Raw genomic sequence first — 9,463 nt, forward strand, 5'->3', positions numbered from 1 at the left:
CTCCCGGTACCGGGACCCTCGCACGCGGCACTGACATCCCCCAGCACTGCCTCTCCCCGGTACCGGGACCCCCGCACAGGCACTGACACCCCCAGCATTGCCTCTCCCCGGTACCGGGACTCCCGCCCCGGCACTGACACCCCCAGCACTGCCTCTCCCCGGTACCGGGACCCCCGCACAGGCACTGACACCCCCAGCACCGCCTCTCCCCGGTACCGGGACCCCGTCACCGGGCGCTGACACCCCCAGCACCGCCTCTCCCGCACCCCGGTACCGGTATCCCCGCACTGCCAATAACACTCCGCAGACCCCCCCTTTCGCAGCCCGGTACCGGGACCCCCTCACGGCGAGCTCGGCTGCCCCCGGCCCCCGCTCCGGTGCGGAGACCAGGACCCCGCGCCGGTACCGCAGCGGCGCCGGAGTCCTGGTCCCGTCCCGGGGCCCCGGAGCCCACCTTGGCGATCCGCCCGGCCATGGTGATCAGTGCCCGGTGCCGCGGGATGGGCTCCGTGGGGTCACGCCTCTGGGCGGGCGGGACCGGGTTCTGCGGCCGCGCCTCCGGCACGGGGGGGGGGGTGGGGGGGACAGATGGACCGGGGGCGGCCGGCGACCCCCGCCACCGCGGGGCTCCCAGGGGCGGTGGGTGACGGAAAGCCGGCACCCCGCGCAGACGGGTGGCTGACGGGAGCAAAACGGCACGCGGGGCCGCATCCCGGCTGCCTCGGCAACCCCCCCCGCCCGCCCCCGCATTACCGGCCGTGTCCCGGCTGATTTACGGGAACCTCCTTAATTTTTAACCAGGCAGGGTCGGAGCCGGCCAGATCTCCCGGCGCCCGCTGGACACGCAGGGACCGACCCGCCGGGCGCCCAGGTGGGCCCGGGGTGCTGCCTCCTCCCACCCCCCACAGCCAGGGGGGACAGAGCGGGGGCACCCCGGGGTGGGGCTGCACGGGGTGGGGGTACGGGTGGTGCAGGGAGTGGGGTGCGGCGTGCCGGGGTGGGGGATGCTGGGTGTCTGTCCTGCCCTTGACCTGTGCCCTCCTGCCAGCATGCCCATCAAGACACTCTGGCTGCCTCTGGCGTGGCTGGTGGCCACAGCCACGGTCACTGGCACCCCGGTAAGTGTGGCTCAGGGACACGGGCTCCCTGTGCCTGACACCCCTCTATACCGCCTCATCCGAGTCCCCCACCCGGGCGCCCCGTGTCGCCCTCACACAAGTCCCCGTGCCCAGGTGCTCGCCCTGGAGGCCTCTCCCAGCTGGATGACACTGCCCAGAGAGCCCCTGACACCGACACCACCTGCGCCCGCTGTGCCCCCTGCTCGTACCCCGGCTCCCTCGCAGGACGCGGGTGCCCCCGAGCTGCCCGTGCCCACCCCCAGCGCTCACCCTGAGGGGCTGCCTGGCTGGGGTGTCACAGATGTCCCCAGCCCCGCAGCGCCGGAGGGGGCACTGGAGGAGCTGGACCCCGCAGGCAGTGCGACCACGGCAGCGCCCACACCTGGCACCAGCGCCCCGCCGTGCCCTGGGGACGAGAAGCCGAGCGACACCTGCGGGGAGCCCACGGGGGAGCAGCGGGCTGCCGTGGCCGAGGCTCTGGTCACCTTCGCCCTCCGCTTCTACCAGCGCATGGCAGAGGCCGCCCAGCCCGACCACAACCTGCTCTTCTCCCCCATCAACGTCGCCCTGGGGCTCTCGCACCTGCTGCTGGGTGAGGGGCTGCCCGCGGGCACCGGCACCGCCGTGTCACCGCTGTCCCAGCCGGGCCACCTCGCTGAGCTTCCCCTGTGCCCGCAGGCGCCCGCGGAGAAACCCAGGAGCGCCTGGCCGCCCTCCTGGCGTACCCGCAGGGGCTGGACTGCGTGCACGGCGCCCTGCAGCAGCTGGCCAGCGCGCCAGGCCTCTTCTCGGCCGCCCAGATCTTCCACAACCCAGGTGAGGCGGGCACCGGGCTCCGGTGGGGCGCCGCTGCCCGCTGGGCACCCGGACTGACAGCGGCACCGCGCCGCCCCACAGAGCTGCAGCTCCGGCCCCGCTTCCTCAACGACTCGCTGCGCTTCTACGGCGCCCGCCCGTACGCCCTGAGCGGCAACGAGAGCCTGGACCTGCAGCGCATCAACGCCTGGGTGCGGGAGGCCAGCAAGGGGCTGCTGCCCTCGCTGCTTTCCTCGCTGCCCCCCGAGCCCAGCCTGCTGCTGCTCAGCGCCGTCCACCTGCGCGGTACGGCCCCGCCACCCGCCATCCCCCGGGCATCCCCCGGGCATTCCCCCGGGCATCCCCTGGGCATCCCCCCTGACATCCCCCCTGACATCCCCCGGGCATCTCCCCGGGCATGCCCCCCGGCATCCCCCGGGCATTCTCTGGGCATCCCCCGGGCATTCCCCGGGCACGGGTGCGGCCCCCCGGTGCCCCCGCCCCCAGCCGCGGTGCCGTGTCCCCGCAGCCGCCTGGCGCACGCCGCTGGACCGCAAGAAGACGGTGCTGCTGCCCTTCCAGCGGCCCGGGCACCGCCCCCGCAGGGTGCCCACCATGACCAGCGCCAAGTACCCGGTGGCCTCCTTCATCGACTCCCGCCTGCAGGCCCAGGTAGCCCTTGGCCGGGACCGGCCACCGCCTGCTGGGGGTCTTGGGGGTCGCTGCTGGGGGGATAATGGCATGATGTCACTCCAGTGGCACTAAGGAGGAATGCCAGGCTGTGACGTAACTCCTGCGGCACTCGGGGAGGATGCCAGGCTGATGTCACTCCCCTGGCACTGAAAGGGGCACAGGCTGTGACCTCGCTGCCGGGGGACTTTGAGGGTGGCACCTCTCTGGGGGTGCCGGTCCATGGGGTCCCCGCAGTGGCCCTTAGTGGGGGGTCTGCCCCACAGGTGGGGCGGCTGGAGCTGCACGGGGGGCTGAGCCTCGTGGTGCTGATGCCGCGGGGGCCCCTGGAGCCTCTGGAGACGCTGGAGCGGGCGCTGGACCCCGCCACCTTCCTGGCGCTGCTGCGGCGGGCGGCCCGCACCACGCCCCGGGCCACCGCGCTGTCCCTGCCCCGCCTGCGCCTCGACCTCGCCCTGGACGTGGTGCCACTGGTCCACGACATGGGTAAGGACACCTCTGATGGCACTACAGGGGCTGGCTGGGCGGCGCGGTCACACCGCTCCCTGTGCGGTGACCTTACTCCCTGCGGGGCGTCACGGGCCCCTCCCCTGGGGGTCACTTTCCCCAGGGTCCCCAAAGGCCACAATGTCCCCGGTATCCCCTTACCTTTGGTTTCCCCTGAGGCCCCCCACATTCCCGTGTCCCTGGTGTCCCCCGTGTCCCCAGCACCCCTAATGTCCCTTTACATCCCAGTGTCCCCAAATTATCCCCAGCGGCCCGAACATCCCCCATCTCCCCGGTGTTCCCGTATCCCTGAACGTCCCCTGGCGCCCCGCGGCGTCCCCGTTGTGTCCCCGTGCCTCCTCCATCCCCACTGTCCCTCGTGTCCCCGCATCTCCATGTCCCTGTCCCTCTGGTTTTCTCTGGACCCCTCCGTCCCCGGTGTCCCCTCGGTGTCCCCTCCGTCCCCGGTGTCCCCTCGGTGTCCCCTCCGTCCCCGGTGTCCCCTCGGCCCCGCTGCCCCCGCGCTCCGCGGGAGTGGCGCTGAGGCCGGCTGCCGCAGACTTCGGGCTGTTCCTGGACGCGGAGCTGTGCGGGCTGGCGCGGGGCCCGGCCGCGGTGGACACGGCGCGGCACCGGGCGGTGCTGGCACTGGACGAGGCCGGCGTGGAGGCGGCGGCGGCCATGGCCACCTCGGTGGCGCGCTCGGCCCTGGTGCTGGAGGCCCTGCGCCCCTTCCTCTTCGTCCTCTGGCACGACACCGGCAACGTCCCCGTCTTCATGGGCCGTGTCAGCGACCCCCAGCCCTGACTCTGCTCCTCCTGTCCCTGTCCTCCCTCCTCCCATCCCTCCGTCCTTCCCTCCCGCCTCCTCCTCTCCCTCCTCCCTCCATCCCTGCCTCCTCCTCTCCCTGCTTTCCTCTCTCCTTTATCCCTTTCCTCTCTCCTCTCCTCCCATCCTTCCTTCCCTTGTCCCTCCTCCCTCCCTCCCTCCCTTCCTTCATCCCTTCCTCCTTCTTCTCCTCTCCTCTCCTCTCCTCTCCTCTCCTCTCCTCTCCTCTCCTCTCCTCTCCTCTCCTCTCCTCTCCTCTCCTCTCCTCCCTTCACACTCCCCAGGGCACCAGGGGGTCCCTGCCCCTCCCGTGCCTCAGTTTCCCCGCCAGCTCGGGGTCCCAATAAACGCACCAACCACCTCCTGCCTCCTGCGCAGGGAAGGGACAGTTTGGGGCCACCAGGGACCCCCTTTCTGTGCCAGGCTGTGTGCCAGGCTGAGCTGGGGTGGTGGCAGCACAGGGGGCAGGTGACAGCCAGCACCTTCCTAAAAAAAAAGCCTTTATTGCCCTAGAAAAGCCCCGCGACCCCCGCGGCTGGTGCCGCCCGGGGGGCACCGGGGGGCACAGCCAAGGCGCCGAGGAGGGGGTCACCCAGCGCGCCCCCAGGTGCCCTCCAGTGCCAGCCGCGCCCCCGCCTCAGTCCCAGCCGTTCTCCTTCACCATGTGCGACATCTCGATGATGAACTTCCCCTCCTTGTACTTCTGGCTGCTCTCGAACGCCTGCTCCTGGGGAGGGGGACACGGTGTCACCCCCCGTGCCCCCACGGGCGCTTCCCAGGCCTTGGGGGGGTGCACGGCAAAGGGTTGGGGTGCCCGGGGGTGCCCAGGCGGGGGTTGGGGTGCCAGGGCAGGGCTTGGGGTGCCCGGGGATGCCCTCGCAAAGGGTTGGGGTGCCCAGACAGGGGTTGGGGTGCCCAGACAGGGGTTGGGGTCCCCGGGCAGTGCCCGCAGCAGGCGGGGGGTCCCAGCTGGGGGGCACTCACGTATTTCCAGCCCAGGGTGGTCTTGCAGCTCTGGCAGAAGATGTCGGCCACCGAGTGCAGCCCCGTGAGCAGCAGGCGCTGCTCGGCCGGGCCGCAGCCCACGTTCACCCTGCGCCGAGAGCGGGGCTCGCTCGCACAGGCTCGGCGCAGCCGGCCCGGCGACCCCCGGGCTGCCCCTCCCCGCCGCCAGCCCCGGTGCCCCCGGTACTCACACGGAGTTGAACAGGTAGGCGCGGCCGTGGCTGCCCTGGAAGGACTGTGGGGACACGGCGAGTGTCACCGGCGGGTCCCCCCGCGTCCGCGCCCCTCCCTCCACGTCCCGCTCCCGTCCCGCTGCGCTGCCGCCGGCCGGGGGACACCGCGGGGGGACACCCGCCGGCTCGGGGACACGGAGGGGGGGACGGCCACCTCCGGTCACCCGCCGCCGCCAGCGCGCCGCGCCGTGGCGGGGGGCGGGGAGGGCGCTTCAAACTCAGCAGCCCGGGGACGCGGCGAAGGGACACCCGCTGTCCCAGGACACCCCCCACCCCCGGGGACGCGGCGAGGGGGGCTCCCGCCGTCCCGACACGCGAGGGCCGGTGCCCACCCATGCCGGGGGTGGCGGCGGCACCTTGGAGATGAGCTCCTCGTGGCGGGCCAGGTGCGCCCGGCAGTGCACGCAGCTGTAGGTGCGGTGCGAGCGCGGCAGGTAGCTGCGGAAGGTGCGCGGCGGCAGGCGGGCGGCGGGGGGCAGGCGGCGGCGGCCCGGGGGCGGCATGGCCGGGGGCAGCGCCCCGGGGGGCACCGCGCAGCCCCCGCACAGCCGCTCGCACGGGAAGCAGCGCAGCAGCGCGCCCAGAGCCGCCGTCCCGCCCGGCCCGGCTCGGGGGGCTCCGCCGGGGCCCCCCGGCAGATGGAGGCGGAAAAGGGGGGCGGCCTGCGAAGGGGGAGGAGGGCAGGTAAAGGGGGACCCCCTCCTCAGCCTCCCGGGAGTGGGCGCCCCGCGAACGGAGCCGGCTGAGAGCGGGCGGCTCATCGCAGGAGTGACACCGGGAAAGCCGGGGGGGCACGGGGAACACGAGGGACCGGGGAGGGGGGGGGGGGCGTCCCACGATGGTTCTGGGGTCTCTTCTCGAAGCGTCGGGGAGTCCCTGGGGAGTGGGGGTGCCCGGGGAGGTGATGGGGGGGGGGGGGGGCTGAGGGGGAAAACTGCGGGTACCGAGCGGGGGGATGGGGAACCGAAGGAAGGATGGCGGGACTCCCGACAGGAGATGAGGGGGGTCCTCGGGGGGTGGTGATGAGGGTCCCAAGGAGCGATGATGGGGGTCCCAAGGGGCAGGCTGTGGGTCCCGGGAGGGGTGCCGGGGGTCCCCGGGAGGCGGGAGGGTGCTGGGGGGGTGTTTGCGGTGGCGGTGAAGGAGGACAGGGATGTCGCCGTGGGGGGGGCAATGTCAGGAGCGCTGGGGGACACGGCGGGGCGCTCGGTGGGGCTTTGGGCGTCTCGGGGGGACACGATGGGGGGGTACCGGGTTCCGTGGCTTCCCGGCGGCCGGGGCCGCTCACCGCCCGCCGCTGTCCCCGCTGTCGCCGCTGCCGCTGTCGCCGCTGTCCCCGGGGCGGGCGCGGGGGGGCCCTGCGTGCCCGGGAGCCGCATCACGGCACCGTGACTCATCCCGCGGCCGTGACGTCACCACCCGCCACTGCCGCCGTGACGTCACCGCACCGGCCCTCCGACGTCAGCCCGGCCGCCGGGGATGCGCTGCGGCCGCCGGGGCACCTCCCGCTCGCTCACGGGCCCCACGTCCCCGTGTCCCCCCCGTGTCCCCCCGTGTCCCCTGTGTGCCCATGTCTCTTTCGCCCCCCCGTGTCCCCGCGTTCTGCCCTGTCCCCAGTGTCCCTGCGCGTGTCCCTGTCCCCCGTGCCCCCTCTGTGAGACGCAGATCAGGCGGGGGGGCGGCACTGCGTGCAGGTGCCGTGCCAACGTCACGCGAACGATCCCGGGACTCATCCCGAGGGATCGGGGCGAGGAGAGGGGGAGCCCCACCGTAATGAGATGCAAACCAGACGAGGGGCCGCGGGCGATATGCAAATGAGATGCAAACGAGCCGCGGGAACGGGACGGGACACGCCCCCTCCCCACGTGATCCCCGACGTCCCACGTGACCTCGGTCACCCGCGCCCCCGGCGCGCCGCTCTGACGTCACTTCCGTCGCGGCCGCGGCGGCCGGGGGACACCGGACCCGGGACCCCCGCGTCGCCGTCATGGCGGACGATGGCGGCGAGGAGAAGAAGCAGGTGGCCAAGTTCGAGCTGGAGCGGGAGACGGAGCTGCGGTTCGAGGTGGAGGCGGCGCAGACGGTGCAGCTGGAGCTGCTGACCGGCATGGCCGAGGTGTTCGGCACCGAGCTCACCCGCAACAAGAAGTTCACGTTCGACGCGGGCGCCAAGGTGGCCGTGTTCACGTGGCACGGCTGCACCGTGCAGCTCAGCGGCCGCACCGAGGTGGCCTACGTGTCGCGGGACACGCCGATGCTGCTGTACCTGAACACGCACACGGCGCTGGAGCAGATGCGGCGCCAGGCCGAGCGGGAGGACGAGCGCGGGCCCCGCGTCATGGTGGTGGGGCCCACCGACGTGGGCAAGACCACCGTGTGCCGCCTGCTGCTCAACTACGCCGTGCGCCTGGGCCGCCGGCCCACCTTCGTGGAGCTGGACGTGGGGCAGGGCTCGGTGTCCATCCCCGGCACCATGGGCGCGCTGTACATCGAGCGCCCGGCCGACGTGGAGGAGGGCTTCTCCCTGCAGGCCCCGCTCGTCTACCACTTCGGCTCCACCACGCCCGGCACCAACATCAAGCTCTACAACAAGGTGAGCGCGGCGGGCTCGGCCCGGCTTGGGTGCGGGGTGTCCGAATCCCGGGGTGCTGTCTGGGGACAGCACGAGGCGTTTGGAAAACAGCCTCGTGCACGGCCGGCCGCCCCTTCCCGGTTATCAGGTGAGACGGGAGGACACGAAGCTGGTGAAGGGAGCTGGAGCTGGAGGGGAGACAGGCTGGGAGAGGTGGGGCAGCTCAGCCTGGAGGAGGAAAGCTTGACCTCAGAGCAGCCTTTTCCATCCTGAGGGCCCACGGGGAAACAGGAGAGGGATTCCAGTCAGGATCGGGAGTGATAGGGAGGGCTGGAATGGGTTCTCGGTGAGAGGAGAAGTTTAGGCTGGATATTGGGAAGAAATTCCTTCAGTGTGAGGACGGTGGGGCCCTTCAGGGCTGCCTGCAGAGGCTGTGCCTGCCCCATCCCTGGAAGTGCCCCAGGCCGGGCTGGGTGGGGCTCGGAGCTGAGATGGGGCTGGTGGAAGGTGCCCCTGCCCCGGGGAGCTGGCTGGGCTTTAGGATGCATTCCCAGCCAGACAATTCCCCGATTTTGGGTGGCCGCCAAGAGTGGAGGCCTTGAGGGTTCTGAAGGAGCTGGGGACGGCGTGGGGACACGGGTGCCACACTCACACACCCCCCCGCACCCGCAGATCACGTCGTGCCTGGCCGACGTCTTCAACCAGCGCTGCGAGGTGAACCGGCGGGCGTCGGTGAGCGGCTGCGTCATCAACACCTGCGGCTGGGTCAAGAGCTCGGGCTACCAGGCGCTGGTGCACGCCGCCTCCGCCTTCGAGGTGGACGTGGTGGTGGTGCTGGACCAGGAGCGCCTCTACAACGAGCTCAAGCGGGACCTGCCGCACTTCGTGCGCACCGTGCTGCTGCCCAAGTCCGGCGGCGTGGTGGAGCGCTCCAAGGACTTCCGCCGGGAGTGCCGGGACGAGCGCATCCGCGAGTACTTCTACGGCTTCCGCGGCTGCTTCTACCCCCACGCCTTCGACGTCAAGTTCTCCGACGTCAAGATCTACAAGGTGGGCGCTCCCACCATCCCGGACTCGTGCCTGCCGCTGGGCATGTCGCAGGAGGACAACCAGCTGAAGCTGGTGCCGGTGACGCCGGGGCGGGACATGGTGCACCACCTGCTGAGCGTCAGCACCGCCGACAGCCCCGACGACAACATCTCCGAGACCAGCGTGGCCGGCTTCATCGTGGTCACCGGCGTGGACCTGGAGCGCCAGGTCTTCACCGTGCTGTCCCCAGCCCCGCGCCCCCTGCCCAAGAACTTCCTGCTCATCATGGACATTCGCTTCATGGACCTCAAGTAGGGGAGGGGCGGGATGTGCCCTCATCCTCCTCCTCCTCATCCTCCTCATCCTCCTCCCCCCAGCGCCCCCTCCTTGTCCCCCCAGCGCGGTGTGACCCCGGTGCAGCGCCCGCCCTTCGGTTTTATACTTTTTGTACAATTTGCTATTAAATCTGGAAGCCTTTGCGGCTGCTGAGCGTCTGCTGAGGGTGGGGGTTCCCCGAGGGGAGCGGCCATTACCGGCCCCGGGCTCCCCCCGCAGCGCCCGGTCCCGGCCGCCCTCCGTGTGCCCCCCTGCGGCCCCCCCGCAGTGGTACGTCCCGCGCACGCGCCGAGGCTCCGGCCGTGGCCCCGCCCGCCGCGGCGTGAGCGCGCCCGCCCGCTCCGCGGCCCTGCGCATGCGCGCCGCCGCCG

The 9,463-nt window shown here is 72.1% G+C and overlaps 4 protein-coding genes across 6 annotated transcripts in view; 2 read left to right on the plus strand and 2 right to left on the minus strand.

Annotated features, from left to right (window-relative positions):
• The window catches only part of LOC119701517 (ubiquitin-conjugating enzyme E2 L5-like), a 2,874-nt gene extending 2,288 nt beyond the window's left edge, over positions 1-586 (minus strand). For both annotated transcript variants that reach the window (XM_038138284.1, XM_038138285.1), the window contains exon 1: positions 455-586. In XM_038138284.1, coding sequence (XP_037994212.1) covers positions 455-475 — 21 coding nt within the window. In that variant the 5' untranslated portion in view covers positions 476-586. The remainder of the gene's footprint in view (positions 1-454) is intronic.
• Positions 1-4,011, plus strand: part of SERPING1 (serpin family G member 1) — a 5,242-nt gene extending 1,231 nt beyond the window's left edge. Inside the window, exons 1-9 of one of the 2 annotated variants that reach the window (XM_038138227.1) lie at positions 456-639; positions 802-871; positions 1,049-1,118; positions 1,233-1,710; positions 1,797-1,934; positions 2,016-2,219; positions 2,443-2,585; positions 2,870-3,089; positions 3,649-4,011. In XM_038138227.1, coding sequence (XP_037994155.1) covers positions 474-639; positions 802-871; positions 1,049-1,118; positions 1,233-1,710; positions 1,797-1,934; positions 2,016-2,219; positions 2,443-2,585; positions 2,870-3,089; positions 3,649-3,896 — 1,737 coding nt within the window. In that variant the 5' untranslated portion in view covers positions 456-473 and the 3' untranslated portion in view covers positions 3,897-4,011. Of the gene's footprint in view, positions 1-455; positions 640-801; positions 872-1,048; positions 1,119-1,232; positions 1,711-1,796; positions 1,935-2,015; positions 2,220-2,442; positions 2,586-2,869; positions 3,090-3,648 lie in introns of those variants that run through there. The other variant, XM_038138228.1, reaches the window with a different exon arrangement.
• A 389-nt stretch (positions 4,012-4,400) lies between these two features.
• Positions 4,401-6,953, minus strand: YPEL4 (yippee like 4). The gene is made up of 5 exons (XM_038138290.1): positions 6,407-6,953; positions 5,512-5,817; positions 5,114-5,157; positions 4,902-5,010; positions 4,401-4,644 (listed from the first exon to the last, which is right to left on the minus strand). The coding sequence occupies exons 2-5, from the start codon at positions 5,656-5,658 to the stop codon at positions 4,555-4,557; spliced, it is 390 nt and encodes a 129-aa protein (XP_037994218.1). The 5' UTR covers positions 5,659-5,817; positions 6,407-6,953; the 3' UTR covers positions 4,401-4,554.
• Positions 6,875-9,234, plus strand: CLP1 (cleavage factor polyribonucleotide kinase subunit 1). The gene is made up of 2 exons (XM_038138240.1): positions 6,875-7,748; positions 8,400-9,234. The coding sequence occupies exons 1-2, from the start codon at positions 7,143-7,145 to the stop codon at positions 9,069-9,071; spliced, it is 1,278 nt and encodes a 425-aa protein (XP_037994168.1). The 5' UTR covers positions 6,875-7,142; the 3' UTR covers positions 9,072-9,234.
• Positions 9,235-9,463: the final 229 nt, after the last annotated feature.

Source organism: Motacilla alba, chromosome 5 (genome assembly GCF_015832195.1).
Source record: "Motacilla alba alba isolate MOTALB_02 chromosome 5, Motacilla_alba_V1.0_pri, whole genome shotgun sequence".
NCBI lineage: Eukaryota > Metazoa > Chordata > Aves > Passeriformes > Motacillidae > Motacilla > Motacilla alba.